This window comes from Perca fluviatilis, chromosome 2, assembly GCF_010015445.1.
Source record: "Perca fluviatilis chromosome 2, GENO_Pfluv_1.0, whole genome shotgun sequence".
Classification (NCBI taxonomy): Eukaryota; Metazoa; Chordata; class Actinopteri; order Perciformes; family Percidae; genus Perca; species Perca fluviatilis.
Window position 1 is genome coordinate 33,101,252 of NC_053113.1, and position 22,743 is coordinate 33,123,994.

The window sequence follows — 22,743 nt, forward strand, 5'->3', positions numbered from 1 at the left end:
AGGCTTTCTTTGTTAATGAATGCTGATGTTAATGACTTCTGTTGTTTTCATAAATAACACTGTTAGTAAGAAGGAACACGTATGAATAAAGATAGGAAAAGAAAAGAGCAGTTAATATATTGTTTTCTTCACAATACAGCAGTCTTTCCCATTCTCTCCGATGCTCATATCTTAAGTATTACACTAGACATCATTGTAATAGTGACTTAAAACACATCTATGAAATCTAAATCTCAGTGTGGTTAAAGATGGTACTGAATGTGAGCTCTCAACATCACTATACAATGAATGTGTCTCTTGTTTTTTGTTCAGGGTGAACTGGTGAACAACATTGAGCGAAGTGTGCTGGACGCCTACGAATTTGTGGAGCAGGCAAAGGAGAACATCCCAAAATGCAAAAAGTTCAAAAAGACTGGCAAACGGGTGAGATTCAAGAAGCAAACATTCTACCAACTAACTCATTATTTCCTCTTTTTTTCCTCTTCTTCTTTCTCCCTTTCTGCTTCCCCTTTTCTGTCCTCATTGTCACCCATTATTCCTCCCCTTTCCCCTCACCTCCTCTCCATCTGTATCCACTCCTCCTCCTCCCCCTGCATCCACATCTGCTCCCTCTTTCTTCTTCCTGTCTGCGTGTCTTCCACACCTCCTCTGTAACTAACCTCTCCCAGGGGGAAATGATAGACCGCATAGAGTACAATGTGGAGCACTCAGTAGACTATGTGGAGAGGGCAGTATCAGACACTAAGAAGGCGGTTAAATACCAGAGTAAAGCCCGGAGGGTGAGTCCCATATACAACAAACCATGCATGTGCACAAACATGCTATCACTTCAGACGCATTGCATGTATATATTGTAGTCTGTTCTCAGTGTGTGTGCATGTATTTTGCATCTGGAGCATGTGAAGCATGTGTGTTTAGTGTGTATTTGACATATTCGAAATCAGTGATTTCAAACTCAGGGTGTACCACTGGAGTTACCAGGGTGTATATATGAAATCAATATCAATCCCTATCAATATCAAACAAACAATAGCCCACCTGTACACCACCTGCTGCTAAAAGTTCGTGAAATCTAGTAAGTTAGTAGGCAAAGATGCCAAAATAGCTAAAGGTAATTAATTAATTAGGTTAAACTAGACTATCTTGCGATGGGATCACACCTGCCGCAATGCAAATAAGGGGCCAGGGCCGTAAAGTGGCGGGCGCCTCTCCTGCTTCATACCGCGCTACTTTGGCACTCTTGATCAGATCACACCCATTTTTCAACTCTGCCTTCATTTTGACCCCGACTACACACCTGTAAAGTTTCTGCACTGTATCTTGCACGATTGTTGGGCCAGGGGCAAAGTACTTAAAACCACCTCTGTGGTAGCTCCTGCTACAATATGACCAGGAACACACACACACACACACAAAACACACACACACACACACACACACACACACACACACACACACACACACACACACACACACACACACAAACAATACCAGATTCGTTGTCATGGCTATTAATTACTGAAATGTCCCACATGAACCATACCAAATGGTAGTGGTACAAATGTAAATTCCAGCTCTCTTAGTAATACAAAAAATGTTTTTTTGGATTACACAATAAATGTTAATGAGTTAGCTTTAGAGGAGCTGGGTGTAGTCTGTTACCTTTGGACAGAGCCAGGCTGGCTGCTCCCCCTGTTCCCAGTCTTTATTCTAAGCTAACCAGCTGCTGGCTCCAGCTTCTTATTCAACCATACATCAGAATGGTATTGATCGTCTCATGTAACTCCCGGCTTAAAGCGAATAAGACAACAACTGGGAACAACTGGTCTACAGTTCATAAAGAGGGTTATACACTGGTTACTGTCATTCCTTAATTTAACAACCTAGATCACAGTGGAACACCTCTGCCACCTATTGGTGATTATCTATAATAGCACTCAAAGGTAGAGGAATTTCATACATCACATGACCCCAATCTACTACAAGGGTCATCCACATAATTATTCCCCACTTATAATCATAGACTGTGCTCTTCCTTTCTTTCCTCCTGTCTCTGTTTCTCATTCGTTCTCTCTTTAAATCCACTGAATCATTTGCTGACACTTTGCCCTCCTTGTTTCTATTCTCCCCTCCAGAAGGTGATCCTGATAGGAGGTTGTATTGCAGCATGTCTGACCGTCCTCATTATTTGCCTCGCAGTTGGACTCAGTTAGGACTCTAAGAAATCCCTACAGAGCAGACAGGGCAGGACGTGATGCCAATTTCTTAGGGTCATATGTTCGGCAGTTAATATGTACTATATAGTGGGGGGTCTGTATTGTGCAGTCAGGATCTGCTCATGAAGTAGAAAGCAGGCTTGCATAAATGCCCTGTGCACTCAAATATTTTATGATAACTTTTACGTACATTTTTTTGAGATATGTTTTCTAAACCTTCTTTACAGTCAAAAGTCCTGAGGAACTAACTTGTGCTTTGTGTCTGTTTGTGTCATGATTCACACAGTGTACCTTTGTAGTGTGCATGTTCTGCAGTCTGCTGAACAGCTTTGCATGTTTTTCTACAAACACAAAGCTGCAGAAAGGTGGTTATGTTCATCAAAACAAATGTGTGTTGAATCAAAGACCCAAATCATTTTCAAAGTGCTTATACCTCAGCGTAGTTCATGAACAGCCAGCCTCTCACTACAGATTTATGTAACATTGATCCTGATAATGTTTTATCAGTCCATGGTCACGGTTACAAAATAATTAACTTCACCTTGTTTTAAGCATTAAAGGAATACTGTACTTCTACCATATGGGAAATACACATTGTTGTTTTGCCAGGTAACTGTCTTTATGCTAAGCTAAGCTAACCAGCTGCTCGCTCCACCTTCTTTTTTTACCGTACATGAGAACAGTGTCAATCCTGTCATTTAACTATTGGCTGCCAACATGCCAAACTAGTCCTTTAAGAATTGATGAAGACTGTTGATTCCACAGGGTTTACAAGTTGGACATTGGCTGTTTATGAATTTAGAGGGATGCATGCTGAAAAGACATGTTTTGCTATTTACCTTTAAAGCCACTGTGTAGGTTTTTGCAGAAAAATGAAAAAATCCCTGTGAACATCGGCTCAGCCATATTTAGGATTATTTCAGGAGGTAGCTCCATGCATTGCTGCCACCAGATGGCGCCAATATTGAGGATTCCCATATTCTAGACATAGTGGCTTTAAATATGAAAACCATTCACGTTTGTGGCATGTGTGAAAGTACTGTATGTTTTTTGATGTGGTATGATCAAAATGCAGAACCAAATATCTATGCTTTTTAAAGTAGAGGATGTGGAAACGTTTCTAAACGACAGTCACACTCCAACAACGTCATAACCCGGCTACATTAAAATCAAATATTGCCTTCTGCTTTTCTTCTAAACTGCATTTTGTTCTGATCATTATAAATATTGTAATGTATTAAAGTAAAGTCATTTCTCTAACATGTTTTCCTCTGCTCCCCATTTGCTGCCATTGATGACTGTTTATCTGTTCTTGTTAACACTTAACACTACAGAAGAAAATTATGATTATCATATGCTGTGTGGTTCTGGGAATTGTCATTGCCTCCATTGTTGGGGGAACGCTGGCCTAAACCACAACCACAGTCGCACTCAAAGACACAGCCGCAGACACACAACAGAGCAAAGACACAACAGATTTACATTTTCAGTTTCCTGTTGTCATGAATTCAATCTATTACAAGGTGCATTATATTGTACGACACATTTACACGCGGCGTACAGGGCCAGAGGTGTTTTCGCATGAGTTGCTATTTTGTAAATGTGTGGTGCTGCAAACTGTTTATCTGAGTGTTGAGTGTTGTCAACGATAAGATGTTTCCAAAAGTGAATTCCTGAATTTACTAAATATGTAACACTATACTAATACATTCCATCTTCCAAATATGACATTTATTCAGTTGTGATGTCTATTTTGTGTTGTACAGGCAAAGTTGTGGGCCACTAATTTGCAAAGCCACGTTATCTATAGCTCTATATCTTTATTTACTTTATCTTTTCTTTTGACGTTCTCTCTCTGATGTCCTCTACCTCTCATCAAAAGCCCTGCATGGTTTAGTTCACTGTAAAGTGGTGTTTTGTTTTCTAATGCAAAGGGGACAGACGACATGTTGGATAGTTAGCTCGTAGAATCATCACACTGCCAAACATTTTCTAATGTCATATCTTGTAGTTTACGGAAGCCATGCTATTGTACTAAACTTCATCTGGCCTTACCAGTTGTGCAGCATTTCTGGCCTTTGCTCCAGTGTTGCGTGTGCATGGGAAAGAGGATATATGTGTGTTTATTTGTAGCTAAATGTTTGAATGTGCTGAGTGTGAGCTGTGGGATGAAAACGTGAGTGCTTGTTATTAGCCACCTGTGTCTTTGTTTTCTATAAAGTGTAAACTGATATAAAGCTATCTACACTGCCAGTATGTTCAAATAAGATGTTAAAATTGAGTCTAGTCAGGTTTGGATTGATAATTCTGGTCCGTAAGTGACAAACATTTGTTGTTTTATGTCTTTTTATAAACCCCGAGCTTTAAGCATATTCTTGTCGAGCTACTTCACTGTTCATTTTCATGAGTGAACATGAGTCCGTGAAAGTGTCAGCATGAACTCAAAGTAGCCCTGTAAAAACAACTCTCATTTCTGCTTTCAGACATGCACAGAGACTGCAACCATGTTACCATGTTGCCTACTCAACTTGTTGCCTTTGTGGTGTATTGTGATGACATGGTTTGGTTTCATCTAAGTTTGTTTTGTTTTTCAAGTAAAGATTGTCTGAAAAATCACATTCAGAGTGTGTGCATTGCTTTACATAACTGCATTTAAAGAGACAGGATGTTTCTGTAAGTTCATTAAAGGGAAAATCTTGTATTTTCCAACTTGGTTCTTCTCATCACTGTGGCCATCCTGATCTCAGTCATGGAAACTTTGCACTGGTCACCAACTCTAAAGAGTTTTAGCAAAAGCAAGTTTGTATTTCGTAGAAGTAGTAGAAGTCTTGCATTTAAAATCTCACTTAAATAACCAGGGTGTACTATTAAGTGGTATTTAGCGGTGCTGTTGCAGATTGCAACCAACTGAATACCCCTTCCCTCACCCCTCCCGTTCCTAGAGTGTAGTAGAACCTATGGTGGCATTTAAGTAAACGCGAAAGGCCCTCTCAAGAGCCAGTGTTTGGTTGGTCCGTTCTAGAAAAATGGCGAGCAGCATGGTGGGCTCTGTGAAAGAGGACACACTCCCTATGTAGATATCAAGGGCTCATTTTGATTACTTGAGTTGATTACTCAGCTCTCTGGTATGTCCTATTTCCTTCACAAACAGCTTCTTTCTCTTAGCCATCAGGATTCTGAACTCCCTGTAGCACCCTCCTCACATACCACTGACATGCACTACCCTGATTGTCTTCTGTTGTCCATTTATGCATTTGTGCTACCTAGAATAATATACTGTACCAAAAAACATTTTTTAAATCTATGCATCTACTGCTAAGCTCATGTTACTTTTTCTTCACAAACATTGCTTGCATTTATTAGGTTTAGTTAGTGAGTAAAGATTTGCGTTTAAGTCTAAATGTTATGTTTTTAATTGACCTCGTTAAAATGCTTGCAGCTATATGTGCATGTAGGAACAAAGGTACAAGCCAAGGAATCAACTTAAGTCAAGTTTATTTGGAGAGCTCATTGTCACACATCAAGTAAAAGAGCACGCCATAGGCTAAGGCCCACAACAGCAGACATCCCCATTCGTACAAGAAAACCATTTGAAAATATCATAGCGCTGTGGCCGGATTGGCTCAGTGGGTAGAGCGGACGCACGTATACTGAGAGCTTTATGCTTCGATGCAGAGGTCCAGCGTTCAAATCTGACCTGTGACAATTTCCTGCATGTCTTCCCCCTTTCTCACCTAGCTGTTCTGTCAAAAATTAAAGGCAGAAAAGCCTAAAAAAAAATAAAAAATCAGACTGATGAATGTTGCTGTCCTACCTCGACAAAATTTACGCAAGCAAGAACAAAAGTAAATGCCCATTCAATGTTGAGATGTCACATTAAGAATCAAAACAAGCTTTTAGGGAGCTTAATTATGCACAGTTATTAATGTTTCATGCTAAAGATGTTTGTCTAGTTTTTACCAAGAGTACTGATGATTAACAGGGGCACTGTGTCTGAGTTAATGGCAGTGCAGTTATAAGACACCAGACATGGTGTCTTATAACTTTTAAGAAATTTAAAATGAAAACAATGTTGCTTTGGCTGTAAAGAACATCCAAATGATTTCATAAATTAGATTTCTTGTGTTTTAAAATTTGATAGAAGAACTAGGAGCCTGGTGACACCAATCATCCAATATCCTGTTGACTAGTTGCAGGACAACCATGAGTAAGCAACCTGTTAAATGTAAGTTGATAAAAATGTCTATGTTCCTTTAATTCAAAGGCTTACACACTGTTAAGTATATATACAAATATAAATGTTTATATTATTTAAGTTTAATCAAGGATAGATTATAAGACTGCAGGCTCCTGAATGCAGTCATGTAAGATCCCCCCCCCTCCCCCCCAAAAAAACACCAAGACTAAAAGAGACACAAAATGACGCAGCTTTATCATTGTAGATCTTGAGTAGTTCTAGATTGGGTCTTTGTTCTCAATTTGTGTCTATTTGCATCTCTTTTTTCTGTCACTTGGTTCACTGCCCGGTAGGCCCTTTCAGTGATTCATCCAAAAGTTTGATCAATTTACCAAGTAGCTAACTTCAAAAAACATTGCAACATAATTTAAAATGTGGCTACAAATCTGTGTTAGACAACAGAGAATCCTGCCCTTAGAGACCCGGGAAGAAGTAGAAGTGCTTTGTTAAGAGACTCTGTCTATGTTCGGCATCTGGCCGTCAACGAAATACTTTTCAAAGCATTCCGTGACCTGTGTGGTTGAAACAAACAATGCATTAAATTAAGCAAAAGCCTAATAAAACAAGAGCTTCATCATCACAGCTTGCTATGTGGTGTTATTGCCTCACAAACAGATATTACTTTACACTTACTTTTAGGAAAAGATCCTGAATGTGTTCCTTATGTGCCAAGGTGTTGAATACATCAACAATGTACTGGATGAGAAAAGACCCATTAATTGTGTCTCTGTATGAGACTGTATCTGGAGGGAAAAACACAAAGAAAGAGAAATGTATTTAGTTTTTATTATATAAAGTAACTATTCTTAGCAGTTTTCAATGCATATTATTGATGTTTATTTTCATTCTGTATCTCTATGTGTCTTTTTATAAACCCCGAGCTTTAAGCATATTCTTTCTCAAGCTACTTCACTGTTCATTTTCATGAGTGGCGAGCAGCATAGTGGGCTCTGTGAAAGAGGACACACTCCCTATGTAGATATCAAGGGCTCATTCTAAAACACAACCATTCTTATTTTTAGGTGATTATATACTAATGAAAACATAATTATGAATATTATATTCCATTCTATTATTATTATATTCTGCCAATATTTTTTTATTTTTTATTTTACCTTTATTTAACCAGGAAGAGATTAAAAATCTTTTTTTCAAGAGTGTCCTGGCCAAGACAGGCAGCAGTACAACCACACATACAGTACATACACAAAAACACTAGAAACATTAGGTGATAAATAGATCCCTCTAAATCCTACACACTGCTCCTTTAAGTAAAAGTACAAAAGTATTGTAAGCTACATTTACATGAAGTTACAGACTAAATACTTTCATATACTTTATAACTACTATGTTGTAAATGAGATATATATATATATATACACACACACAGAGAGAGAGAGCATAAAAAGAGGATTACTTAAGGCAAGGCAACCTTTACCCTCCAGTAACTGTCTACTTGTTTTATTTATCTCCAGATTCCGTGAATCCGTTGAACCTGTTTGTTATGTTGTATTGTATTGGAGCCCAGCCAAAATGTCTCTTTTTTTTAAGGCTGAATCTCTCTCTCAGAAGGAGATATATTACAACAATGTCTTTGCGTTGGTTGGTGTGTTTTTTCTGGCCATTGGTTGTAAATTCTTGTAAAACACATTTCTCTAAATTCTAAGGCTAATGTATTAGGCTAATGTATTATTTAGTTCTGTCCCTGTTTAAACATCCCACATTACAGCTACATGAGTAAACGTTTGATGACAGAGACAGATTTCCTCACAATTTCTAATATCCCTTTTGTTTTGTCCAGCTCATGAACTGAAATGTTTTTCTTGTATTGCAAGGATTACTTCCCATTTTAGTAGGGCAACTATGTCCTTTACTTTCCATCAACTCATGTCTGGACTCTGAAGTTTCCTTTTCCTCACAGTCAAAGCACACAGAACATTTACTTCCTCTTCTAGCGTCTGACAATAAACATTACATATGTTTCAAATAAACACATTAAGTTACAGTATTTTCTAACCAACATCCAAGGATTTAGAACTAACACTTACATTTTAAGTACATACCGTATAAAACAATGTTCAGTTCTATCTATTCAACAGTAAGTTCAACATAAAGTATTGTGGTGAACTGTAAGAAAAGTCCGTAAAAATACTGGCTAATATATTGTGTTCATATAAAGGCCCTAAACATTGCAAGCTTGCCTCGGCGCTTAGACCGTGGGACTCATGAGTCATCGTGTAGGTCTGTCAGTCGCACGAATCAGGCGGCTACGTTGTCATGAGTGGATCTGTAGCAGACGAGCGAGTGAAGCCTCTCCTCGAGTCAGGGTGAAAAGCAAATCCACAACAAAAGCCATTCTTTCACTTCTATATAAAAAAACTATATAAAAAAAAATATTTATTTACTTTACATTTCGCCGTTCCTGTTTTTATGTCTAAATTGAAAGCCTATATTTCAGATATGAAATAGTGAGTCTGCACCGAGTGAATCCACAGAACTTCCTACTATGTTAGTGGTTAGAGACAATGGGCTAGGACTGAGTTTCCTTGGTGATTTCGCAATACTGACTCAAGTGACTCAAGTGACTCGCACAACCCGGATCAGTTTAGTGAGTGACTCACAATAACCCCAATCCTTAAAAGGAATTGAGTTTTCCAGGCCTAGTTATTGTAGCCAGTTCATCCGTACCTAGCTAATGTTACAGGCCCATTGGTGGTAGTTGGCTCGCTAATGTTACAAATGATAACGTTAGCCCTCTGTGTCCATCTCATGGTTGGGCCGACTATTTAGCTAGCTAACCAGATATTGCAAGCTAAAACGGGGCCGGTTGGGCTGGCGAACGTTAGTTAACCGGCTTTTTATGATTAACGTTACATTAATGTATTTACACGTAAAATGTTCGTTTTCGTGTGATTGACTGCTGCTCTTAACTATGTTCAGCTTGTTGAAATCTCACTTGGGTACAATATTACAGGGCAGAAGAGGCACTATCATTATATCCCAATACTGCAAAGCCTCAAAGCAATGCTAAAAGATGAAAGTGCAGCTCAGCAGAGTTTAAACCCACCTCTGGTTGAAGATGGCACACTCCGTGATTTCACTGACAGGCATGTCATTCAACCTAATGCTGTTTTCTTCAGACCCAGATTCTTTAAAAGTGCATTTTTCATTTGTTTTGCACGTTTCTCAAATGTACTTTCAAATTCGTGGGATTTTTCCCTTTAATAAATTGTCCACATATTTTACCACCTTCCACTGCAAGGCACTTGCTTTTATCTGACACAAGTCATGTATCCATCAATGTATTTGTATGCACATTTTGAAGTATCGCATTAGAAAATGTTGATGGAAATGGCAAAATAAAAAATAAAAACATCCTCAAATTCGCAAAAAAGTTTTTATTATTTTCCATGTTTTTGTGTCTAAGTGACTGATGGGAACACCAGTCTTTGACGTTGGTCCAGTATTAAGCTTAAAACAAAAAGTAAAAGTTAAGTCCCATGAACCAGTTGGTTCAGTGTTGTCGTGCAACAGTATTACCTGATGTGTTCCTCATATCAATCATATCAAGTTTAATTGTGTTGAAACAAATTCCACAAACATTCTCCCACAATTCTCAGACTCTGGCTGCTGTCACTCAGCGGTTAGGTGACTTTTCTAACCATTTGATCTCGGTCCAATGGGGGCGAGAGAAGCTGCAAAGTCACATTCAGTTCTCCACCTGCTTTGTCTGACAGAAGCGTGTAACTTTGGGTTTAACATTGAGATTTCCAACTATTTAGGGAGGTCCTGGAACATGTCTGCCAAAATAGACTGTTTCACATTCATCTGCTGATGGGTCTGAAATTCCTTATACTTCTGGCTCTGTGCCTGCTTCTTCTTACAGACACTTAATCATGTGTTGTTTTGTGTTTTGGGAATGAGGAAACATTAAAAACAGGACACGACAACAATGTCTTTACACAATGTCATGACAACCTTCAGTCTGGAATGTATGTGGGGCAGAAATATGTCTTCGTCAGCTGATATAAAATTGACCTCTTTTGATTAATTCTATTGAATCGGTATATTCAGATTCATACCAAATTATCATTCCTCCTGATTCTCTCCCCTGAGTGACTCCTTTTAATTTGGTGGATGGGTCAATAATTTCTCTGTAGCCTAAAGGGACAACCACTGGAAGAACCTTTACACCATGTTTCCTGGAGGACAACAATACGCACCATCGAAGGCTGCAATATTACAAGACACACTTTAACTATGTTCAGCCTGTTGAAATCTCACTTGGGTACTTAGCAGGAGTTGCACTGCTATCAAACCTGAGCAAGCATTTGCTCATCTCCTGAAATGCAGTATCAGGCAAGCCTGTTGAAGAAACTTCTGTAAAGTATCTTGGATCAAGGAGAGACAAGTTCGCATAGTGGGACCCATGGGTTAAAAAGCGCCTATGGATGCTTACTGTGACTGTGTCCATCACCTGGTTATGAACTTGTGCTTCATAGGCACTGTTGGCATTTGTGAAGCTCTCATCAATTGCCTTCTCACCAGCCATCATCTTCGTTTTATCTCCTCCTTTTCTCGGGAAGCATTTCCTCCAGTTCAAGGTCACAATCCTCTTCAGACAGTGTTGTATTTGCCCACTGAACAAAAACATCAGCAGCTTTCTTCACTGACTCAAAATCTCTTGACATGTTCTTCAGAGCATCTTCGGTGGTCAGAACCATTCGGTGAGCAGACAAGATGTCTACACCGTGTGTCTGCAGGTATTTTGAGAGTGGTGTTGTGACTTCAAAATTCCTAAGGAAAAGCTGAGCAGTTAGAAATGTTTCATATCTCATTAAACCCTCCAAGTAACCTCTTGCTTTGACACGCACTGTTGTTTTCAGGTTTTCCTGGCCTTGACAACTGTCCAGTGTCGTGAGGACGTCAATGTAGACACACTGGTCTGGCTTTCCAGAGGACCCAAAAATCCTCTTCAAAGCAACATCCTTGGACCACCATCTTGTTTCTCCGATAATGGAAAGGCGCTTCTGTTGACTGTCCTGGCTTCCTTGCTCCCACACATTCATCCTTTGGTATGACTCACGAAAAAAGATTGCAATATCATTCAATAGTGAGAACAAGGATCCACTGGAGAGGGACACTTCAGTTGTGTTAGCCAAAACCAAGTTTAGCACATGTGCATAACACCATACATGCACTTGGTTTGGCGCTTTAGAAGACAACAGTGTGGAAAAACCTCTGTATTTTCCTTGCATATTCAATGCACCATCAGTGGCATTATTGACGCAGTTGCTGATTTCCAAGATACATTTTTCAATCACATCTGCAAGCATCTGAACAAAAATATTGTCCAGTAGATGCTTCACATTTCACCACTGCAAAAAGTCTTTCTTGTACTGTGTCTTTGACATACCTCAGAACTATAGAGCACTGCTCTTGGGATGTGATGTCTTGGGTTGTGTCAATCTGCACTGAAAACATCCCAGCTTCGGTAACCTCTTTTGCAATAGTCTCCTGAATTAACTGCTGCACTGTAGATATGACTTTGATTACAGTTGGTTTTGACAGAAATGTCCCAACAGAACCTCGACCTTTAGCCTGGATTTGATGCATCTTCTTGCTTTTTTCTATGCACTCTGTGAGATGTTCCTTCATGCATACATCATATTATCCAAGAAGAATGATAAGCTCTAAAAAAAAAATCCCATGATCAATGCTCATGTCATCCGGAGTGTAAGCTGCTTCAGACTGTGTCCCTCTGTAGCTAAGTCCTCTCTTGCCAATAACCTTAACTATGTCACAACATGTTCCAACACCTGCCGTCTCTTCCGCTCTTGATCTCTGTGGGCCACTACTTGGGGACCATGAAGCAGACTGGCTATATCATCTTTTGATGCCCGTAAAAAATAAGCTTCAGCACACAGCACACAGCCTGTGCATGTTGCTCCTTTCATGCTCCTCTACTCGTTGACTGACATGCTTCCAGTACTGCATTCCACTTATGAAGGGATTTGTTTCACCTGGCTTGGCAAATGCTAAACAAACTGTACAATATAATGTGTGATTCTCCTCACAGTATGTGAGCCATTTGCGGTTGGTACCATCTTTACAACTGAACACTCTCTGTAGAGACAGGTTTTTAGGCTTTTGATGAGGATGGTAAGCAAAAAATTGTTCCAGGCTGTGACTATCTGACTTGGGCCGTTTGAAAAATGGTGATGTAGAGCATCCTGGTACATCCTGGCACTTCCCTGCACTCTCCCTGTCATCTTTTGTGCTGCAACTTTCTTCAACCTGAATAAACAAATGATTTTAAAGATATAGGTTATTAGCTATTATTGATGATATAATATGTGTCGCTTTGTGTTAAAGAATTAGCATTATTAAATAACCTATTTCATATTTTGTCAATGTCATATTACACTTTTGATTCATATTAAGGCTGTGAAATGATGAAAATGACTAGGCCTTATCAATGTTGTCTGTGAAGCTTTCACAAACAACCACCAGGTCTTTGCCAGTTCCACAATAGTAAACGCAAATATGAAAGACAAGGAAAAACTGCACTCTGATGGAAGACAGACAGAAAGTGCAAGCTAGGACTTTTTGGTTAAACTTTTGGTTAAATTTGGTGAATTATTTAGCCCCCTTCACTGTTTGTTAGCTCGTTTAGAGTGGTACTAATGCATGCCTGATGTTTTCCCGTTTAATTCAATACCATAGTCTTCATCCTAGCAGCAAAAGTGAGCTCACTACAACCTCTCACATACAACGAAGTGAAATCGTGGTCAACCCGCAATTCATTTCTAACTTGTTTAATGTTTCAAATTAACCTAAAAGAAATTATTAAACACTTTAAGTTTGACAGCACTAAATGGCACGATCATTTTCATAATCATGATGCATACCCATGTTGATAGCTGACTATGCAATTCGCTAAGATAGGGATAAAGGCTGCCTATTATAATGTGTCCTGCTTCTGGCACTTACAAGTACCTCTTGCTGATATGAAATTAACACTGCTGTCTGTCCCTCATCATGACCAGGCTGTGGATGCTCAGGCTCAGCTTCCACTTGCTGGTCCTCTACACTTGTTATGGTTTTGGTGTTTTGTTCTGTGTTTTGTCTTATTTTGGTAGTCTGTTTTTCTGTTTTGTATTTTGCTCCGTTTCCTGTTTTATTTTGAAGGTCTGGTTTTCTGTCTTGTCTTGTTTTACTTCCTGTCTTTTGATTTTTTCCGCTCTCGTGATTGCCTGATGTTTTTCACCTGTTTCCCAGCCAGGGACGGACTGGGGATAAAAAACAGCCCTGGACTTTCTCCCAAATAGGCCCATCATCCGGCCATTCGCCCCTAGCCGTGTGGGACAGACACTGGCCAGGATGTCCTGATACTATGCCACAATACTGCCTATCAGACAAGGTATTCACAGCAAGTAACATCTCAAAACCAATGACGATAACTGGGGTTGTGTTTATTAATGAAGCCTCAGCCTTCAAATAAAAACTAAAAATATACAATGCCATTACATCTGCATTGAAAATAAAATACAAATAATGAAATGTCACTGGCTAAGAGGCTACTTGCTGTACCTGAACATAGGGGTTAGATATATTGTAGGCCTATACCAAAACTACACTGAGAGTGTTAGTTACTATATACTATAACTATTCAAATATAATGTATATAACATGTGTTGCTTTGTGTTAAAGAATTAGCATTGAATAACCTATTTAATATTTGGTCAATGTCATATTACACTTTTGATTCATATTAAGGCTGTGAAATTATGAAAATGACTAGGCCCTATCAATGTTGTCTGTGAAGCTTTCACAAACAACCACCAGGTCTTTGCCAGTTCCACAATAGTAAACGCAAATATGAAAGACAAGGAAAAACTGCACTCTGATGGAAGACAGACAGAAAGTGCAAGCTAGGACTTTTTGGTTAAACTTTTGGTTAAATTTGGTGAATTATTTAGCCCCCTTCCCTGTTTGTTCGCACGTTTAGAGTGGTACCAATGCATGCCTGATGTTTTCCCGTTTAATTTAATACCATAGTCTTCATCCTAGCAGCTCACTACAACCTCTCATATACAACGAAGTGAAATCGTGGTCAACCTGCGATTCATTTCTAACGCGTTTAATGTTTCAAATTAACCTAACAGAAATGATTAAATACTTTAAGTTTGACAGCACTAAATGGCACGATCATTTTCATAATCATGATGCACACTCATGTTGAGCTGACAATGCAATTCGCTAAGATAGGGATAAAGGCAGCCTATAATGTTTCCTGAAGAAGAAGAGTAGGCCTACATCATTAGACGTGAGTTAATTTCACATGAGCAATACTGGTAAGTGCCAGGAGCAGGAAACATTATCAATCAGAAGAAACATAAGGACTCCGGGGAGTAAACTCCCCAGAGCTAGGTTAGTAACAAGCATTTCTGGGACAGGATGCATACAAAAGGAAACAAGTAGAGATGAGCAGCTCAGTGTGTCACAGGAAGGAAGGAACTTCCCCGGAAGTCTAGAATTATAATAGCATGACTAAGAGAGGCAGGTTAAAGAGAGGTGCCTGGTCGGGCTAGAACTCTCCCCAACCAGATCGGGCTGTACTGGCCTGCCTCCCCCTACTCTCGCTATATTATTGATTATATGATAAATAAAACTGATGACTACGAAGAGAAGCAGGTGGGCCAGTTAGGCGGACGCTGCAATTCCTCACTCCTTAACTATAAGCTTTATCAAAGAGGAGGGTTTTCAGTTTACTCTTAAATGTGGTGACGGTGTCTGCCCCTCGAACCCAGACTGGGAGCTGGTTCCACAGGAGCGGAGCCTAATAGCTGAAGGCTCTGGCCCCCAGTCTACTTTTAGAGACTCAAGGAACCACAAGTAGCTCTGCATTCTGGGAGCGTAGTGCTCTACTAGGACAATAAGGTACTAGGAGCTCTTCTAGGTATGATGGTGCTTGACCATTTAGAGCTTTGTAGGTCAGGAGGAGGATTTTAAATTCGATCCTAGATTTTACAGGAAGCCAGTGCAGAGAAGCTAATACAGGAGAAATATGATCTCTTCTCTTAGTTCTCGTCAGAACACGTGCTGCAGCATTCTGGATCAGCTGGAGAGTCTTAAGGGACTTATTTGAGCAACCTGATAGTAAGGAATTGCAGTAGTCTAGTCTAGAAGTAACAAATGCATGGACTAGTTTTTCAGCATCGATTTGAGACAGGATATTCCTAATTTTGGCAATGTTACGAAGATGGAAAAAGGCTTCAGTGAACTATTTTAGTACAATATGAGATCGTATTCTGAACGGCCGCCATGACAGTCTGGCTCTGAATTTCCGGAGAAAACAAACCCATGTGACGCGTTCGTCCAATCAGCTGCCGGTTTTCATTTCTTGGGCAACATTACAGATTAGCGCCGCCTGCTGTTATAGAGATGTATTACGTCTCCTCTCCTCTTTTTGGTCTGTTCTGTGGCTGTTTTTTGGACCTCGGGGACGCGACTGATCATATCGACGGGGTTTTCTGTCAACGGTCGCCCGTCGGCTATATGTGTCTACACCATTAGTCTTCCCTGCGGTCTCTGTGCTCTCTTTTTTTTATTCAGCTCTGTTTTCCTTTTTGCATTTTGGACTTAGTTTTTGCTTGCCTCAGTTTGTACACCTTGTGTTGTTACTTTCACTTTTTGCAGTTTTGGATTCCTGTTGGTTTGTACCCTGGATTTTTGTGTTGGAAATAAATCTTCAAGCAACTAATCAGCCTGCACTCTGCATCTTGAGTCTGGCATTCACCAACCCAACAACAATACTCTGGCCAGTGATGCAGTGCTGCTGCTGCTGGCAAAAAGCTCTGTGAGCTGCATTGTTGCTGCATCAGTCTCGAGAAACTTGGACCCTTTTCTTTTACTTTTTCCTATCCACCTTTCTCCTTATGTTTTCTAGCCATTCTGCTGGCGATTTGAGGCTGGAAACCTGTACATTTTTCTCAAGGGAGCAAGCGTAAAGTGACCAGACATTTTCAGCTCAGAAGCGTAAATGCCTCCAAAACAGGTCATGTTTTTATCTTTGTAAAACTTAAAACGGGGACACTGCCCCAGGGGTGTCACTAGACCTAGAGCTGCACTGGGGCACAAGCCCCCCTAGGGGGTTCCATAGGCATGCTCCCCTATAGGAAAATGTCTATTTTTAACGTTTACATGCATCAATCTGGTGCACTTTGAAAAGAAATTCAGAGGTTAGATTTGATTAGTCTTATCTATGGATGGAAATATTTGTGCTGTAGCCTGAACTATTTTGCACTTCAGAATTTTAACCATACACAATGTAATAGTTTTTCTTCATATTTTTGCATTAATGTCACTAGGAAGCATATCAGTAGAAATATACAGTATATTTGTAAGTGGTATATATATATATATATATATATACATGTATATGTGTGTGTGTGTAAGTGGGATTGTCTGGAATCGGGCAATATAATAACCATTATGGTGGAATACACTGGCTAAGCAATTTACAAAAATGTCTGCTGACATAGTTTACATGAGAATACATTATAATAGAATACATATTATTTATGCATAATGCAAATATAACATTTCATGTAGGTTAATTTTTAATTTTCTCGCAAACCATTTGTCACAGCAACTGGCGCTAATATCATTGGAGAGCTTAGATTCTGGTTGAGGTGTTTGTGTGCTAGACTCATGCCTTTGGCTGAGTCTCTATCTGTCATAGGGTGAGTAGGAGTGTGGTTGTGAAGAAATTGGTAATTTCATGGCGCAGATTAACACTGTTGCATGCGCTATATCCGTGTCACATTCTCATTAGGGGCTAAGCCCCCCTAAAGGTCTGATCCTAGAATTGCCCCTGCTGCTTCATACTAGTACTTCATACTTGTACTCCACTACACCTCAGAGGGAAATGTTTACTGCACTACATTTATCTGACAGCTTTTGCTTTATTGCTTCACGCTGGGCTTGTTTCTGCAACAGCTCATTGAGTATCGGATACAATTAAAACTATTGAGGAAATATTTTCCTTTGACATTGGTTCAGTATTAAACGAGATCGCTGCACTCGGCAACGGCGAAACAAGCTACAATGTAAGTTAATAGGGCAATTGTCCAGCTTGCATTTACGTTCATAAGAGTGCTCTCTGCCACTGACAGGCTCAGATTCATATTCTATATAAGTGTCTGACAACATTATGGAAAGGATTTCTAAGGAGGTCTACCTTTCTGTTAAAGATCCTTTTTTATTTTTTATTTTTTTAAACAAAAAAAGTCAGAAATTGCGTTCGCTAAACCCACTAGACTCCATGTAAATATTCATTTTAGCATTGTAAAATATGGGCATTCTAGAACATCTCTGAGCTCTGAGCAGCGCTTGCTCTGGCTGTCTTGAGTCAGCAAGACTACACATTTGTTCAATGTTTTCTTTCTTTCGTTCCAATTTCGGGTCTGTCAGCCACAGTGAAAACCGGGGACATCTGGTCACCCTAGGTAAGCGAGCGTGTGAAAAGCGTTCCTCCTATGGAGAGGTTCATAGGCTAACAAGCCATCACCTGCCATTAGCATTCAATTGACTGCCATTCATTTTGGCGTCACTTTGACAGCGAATAACTTTACATCTGAAGCGTTTAAAGACTCTATTTGTCCATTGTTTATTTCTAAAGAAACACAACAATGTATAAAAGGCTCCACTACCTTGTATCTCACGTTATGGCCCAGTAGCAGCTGTTTTTGTAGAAATAGGCTAACGATTGCGTCATGACCACGCAACTTTCGCCCATATAGAGAGACCATGAAAGCATCGGAACAAAATATTTCAGCAACGTTTTGCTCCTGCTCCTATGCTGATGGACAGCTCCTACTCACGCTCTCCATCGGTCTCTGTAAGATTCGGAATGATTGAGATTTCTCTTGGCGCAGCTACCAGAAGACTTACAAATTTCAGACAGGTTGCTCACGTCACATCTACGCCGTCAAGCTCAGTTTGAGGCTGCGCAGTACACTCAGCCATCACTGGAAAAGTGCTTCTAATTGATTTCACTGGTCTATGTGTCCATTTCTTTCACTGTCTATTGTTTCACCTAGATCACAGTCAGAGCCGTATATAGAGAGAGTTAGGCCAACTAGGGAATCGAATGTTCTTAGCTATCCAGTTATGCGATTGGTTCCGAGGTGGTCACGTGTTTCATGGACTCCATGTTGGATATCAACATTCATCTGATTCCCATTGACATAGTGCAGGGAATAGTGGAGAAGTTTAATAAATTATTTAAAAAATGGCATAAATCACTGAAAAAATGCCCAACTGTTGCGCGTTTGGCTGCAATGAAAGACAGGAAAGCAGCAAAAGATTTCACAAGTTCCCCTGTGAACCAAAAAGGTGAAAAGTATGGGAGCTGAAGGTGAAAAGAGCAAACTGGAGGGCAAGTGACTACTCATTATTGTGTGAGGTAAATGTAAATTTCTCTCTTCGACTTATGATAACAAATTACGTAGGACAAATATAGTAATACCATCATTAATGTGTACCATGCTATCAAAAACGTTCTAACACTGCTTTAGAAATGAATTAAGTTTGAAGTTAGCCAAGCCTTATGCTAGTGTTAGTTTTTTTTCGCTAGCACTCCATGTACCTAAAAGCATTGGAAATGCTTGTGATCTTGCCATAGTCATGACTTGAATTTAAGCTAGTCTGACTTCAACTGTCATCTGTAACTCAGATGTAATATACAGTCTAAAACAAAAATCCAGAAAATCATATTGTATAATTTTTAAGTAATTCATTTGCATTGTATTGCATGACATAAGTATTTGATACATCAGAAAAGCAGAACTTCATATTTGGTACAGAAACCTTTGTTTGCAATTACAGAGATCATATGTTTCCTGTAGTTCTTGACCAGGTTTGCACACACTGCAGCAGGGCTTTTGGCCCACTCCTCCATACAGACCTTCTCCAGATCCTTCAGGTTTCAGGGCTGTCGCTGGGCAATACAGACTTTCAGCTCCCTCCAAAGATTTTCTATTGGCTTCAGGTCTGGAGACCGGCTAGGCCACTCCAGGACCTTGAGATGCTTCTACGGAGCCACTCCTTAGTTGCCCTGGCTGTGTGTTGGCTCGCGATACATGGCCCCATCAATCCTCGCCTCAATACGGTGCAGTCGTCCTGTCCCCTTTGCAGAAAAGCATCCCGAAAGAATGAGGTTTCCACCTCCATGCTTCACGGTTGGGATTTTTGTCTCATCAGACCACATGACCTTCTCCCATTCCAGAAACGTGTCTGAGGCGGTGCTGCTGCTAGCCTTGTTTATACACATGTATGTTTCCCATTAATTACTGCACTCAAGCAGCAGTATACTTCATGTTAAACATAAATATATACTGATTTGATTACAGAATAGACAACGTCGGCAGTATAGAATAGGCTACAGAATATTTCGTTGCAATATTTGAAAATCGATAATTTGTTTTTGTAAATACATTATATCTGCATTTATGTCAAAACCAAGTGTCTTTCAAACATCAAAATGTCATTTATTAATATGCATTTGTGTCAAAATGACATAAACATCTTTTCCTATTCTATTTTGCGTTGTAGGCGTTGGTTCTATTTATAGCATGCACGCGTTTTGCTGAGACGTGCGTGTCGCGCAGGCAGTGTGCAAGCTCTAACCTGTTAACATGGGAGCCGAAATAAAAACGGACACGCCACGCAGCTGACACGCTCACGCCACGCAGCCAGTGTGTAGCTGGCCTAACAATGCAGTACATTACAATGCAGCACTAGTTACAGTTACAATTTTCGGCATCGAGTAAGTTTAGTTCTTGGCGATGGATGAACTACGAAAGGTTACGTCAGGACTCGAGACTGTAGTGAAAAAGAAAGGTAAACACTGCTCAGAGACTTATTAGGCGACGTGGTCACTCACTACAATGGGGAAAAACGTTTAACATGTATATGCCTGTTTATGGTGAAAATAAGCGATTTATTTCAAGATAGCATATTCGCCCCACAGGGTTACACTTCAGATGACTCTACAGTGTCATCTGACATGGCGACCATGATTTGAGTTGGACAAACTCTATCTATATACGGCTCTGATCACAGTGGAACACCTCTGCCACCTATTGGTGAATGTCTATAATAGCACTCAAAGGTAGAGGAATTTCATACATCACATGACCCCAATCTACTACAAGGGTCATCTACATAATTATTCCCCACTTATAATTATAGTATAGACTGTAGACAAAATGCCAAACTATTCTTTTTTTGAATTGATCCACAGAGTTTACAAGTTGGACATTGGCTGTTTATGAATGTAGAGGGATGGCTGTTTATGAATGCTCAAAAGACATGTTTTGCAATTTACCTTTAAAGCCACTGTGTGGATTATTTCAGGAGGTAGCTCCATGCGTTGCTGTCTGCCACGTTACACTCTTTGCTGCCACCAGATGGCGCCAATATTGAGGATTCCCATATTCTAAACATAGTGGCTTTAAATGTGAGAACCATTCACGTTTGTGGCATGTGTGAAAGTATTGTATGTTGTTTGATGTAGTATGATCAAAATGCAGGAACCAAATATTTATGGTTTTTAAAGTAGAGGATGTGGAAACGTTTCTAAACAACAGTCACACTCCAACAACATCATAACCCGGCTACATTAAAATCAAATATTGCCTTCTGCTTTTCTTCTAAACTGCATTTTGTTCTGATCATTATAAATATTGTAATGTATACATCATAGTAAAGTCATATCTCTAACATGTTTTCCTCTGATCCCCATTTGCTGCCATTAATGACTGTTTATCTGTTCTTGTTAACACTTAACACTACAGAAGAAAATTATGATTATCATATGCTGTGTGGTTCTGAGAATTGTCATTGTTGGGGGAACGCTGGCCTAAACCACAACCACAGTCGCACTCAAAGACACAGCCGCAGACACACAACAGAGCAAAGACACAACAGATTTACATTTTCAGTTTCCTGTTGTCATGAATTCAATCTATTACAAGGTGCATTATATTGTACGACACATTTTACACGCGGCGTACAGGGCCAGAGGTGTTTTCGCATGAGTTGCTATTTTGTAAATGTGCGGTGCTGCAAACTGTTTATCTGAGTGAACGATAAGATGTTTCCAAAAGTGAATTCCTGAATTTACTAAATATGTAACACTATACTAATACATTCCAACTTCCAAATATGACATTTATTCAGTTGGGATGTCTATTTTGTGTTGTACAGGCAAAGTTATGTGCCACTAATCCGCAAAGCCACGTTATCTATAGCTCTATATCTTTATTTACTTTATCTTTCCTTTGACATTCTCTCTCTGGTGTCCTCTACCTCTCATCAAAAGCCCTGCATGGTTTAGTTCACTGTAAAGTGGTGTTTTGTTTTATAATGCAAAGGGGACAGACGACATGTTGGATAGTTAGCTCGTAGAATCATCACACTGCCAAACATTTTCTAATGTCATATCTTGTAGTTTACGGAAGCCATGCTATTGTACTAAACTTCATCTGGCCTTACCAGTTGTGCAGCATTTCTGGCTGTTGCTCAAGTGTTGCGTGTGCATGGGAAAGAGGATATATGTGTGTTTATTTGTAGCTAAATGTTTGAATATGCTGAGTGTGAGTCGTGGGATGAAAACGTGAGTGCTTGTTATTATCCACGTGTGTCTTTGTTTTCTATAAAGTGTAAACTGATATAAAGCTACCTACACTGCCAGTATGTTCAAATAAGATGTTAAAATTGAGTCTAGTCAGGTTTGGATTGATAATTCTGGTCTGTAAGTGACAAACATTTGTTGTTTTATGTCTTTTTATAAACCCCGAGCTTTAAGCATATTCTTTGTCGAGCTACTTCAATGTTCATTTTCATGAGTGAACATGAGTCTGTGAACATGTGTCAGCATGAACTCAAAGTAGCCCTGTAAAAACAACTCTCATTTCTGCTTTCAGACATGCACAGAGACTGCAACCATGTTACCATGTTGCCTACTCAACTTGTTGCCTTTGTGGTGTATTGTGATGACATGGTTTGGTTTCATTTAAGTTTTTTCTTTTTCTTTTTCAAGTAAAGATTGTCTGAAAAAAAGAGTGTGTGCGTTGCTTTACATAAGTGCATTTAAAGAGACAGGATGTTTCTGTAAGTCCATTAAAGGGAAAATCTTGTATTTTCCAACTTGGTTCTTCTCATCACTGTGGCCGTCCTGACTCTCAGTCATGAAAACTTTGCACTGGTCACCAACTCTAA

The 22,743-nt window shown here is 39.6% G+C and overlaps 1 protein-coding gene and 1 long non-coding RNA gene across 7 annotated transcripts in view; one reads left to right on the forward strand and one right to left on the reverse strand.

Annotated features, from left to right (window-relative positions):
* The window catches only part of stx1a (syntaxin 1A (brain)), an 88,576-nt gene that overhangs the window by 59,853 nt on the left and 5,980 nt on the right, over positions 1-22,743 (forward strand). Inside the window, exons 9-10 of one of the 6 annotated variants that reach the window (XM_039787129.1) lie at positions 313-423; positions 2,136-4,832. In XM_039787129.1, the coding sequence (XP_039643063.1) occupies positions 313-423; positions 2,136-2,213 (189 nt within the window). In that variant the 3' untranslated portion in view covers positions 2,214-4,832. Of the gene's footprint in view, positions 1-312; positions 780-2,135; positions 4,833-22,743 lie in introns of those variants that run through there. The other 5 variants (XM_039787127.1, XM_039787126.1, XR_005637456.1 and 2 more) reach the window with 5 other exon arrangements.
* On the reverse strand, positions 6,610-18,275 carry LOC120549967. The gene is made up of 3 exons (XR_005637465.1): positions 18,171-18,275; positions 7,087-7,196; positions 6,610-6,965 (listed from the first exon to the last, which is right to left on the reverse strand). It is a non-coding gene; the product is annotated as an uncharacterized LOC120549967 (long non-coding RNA).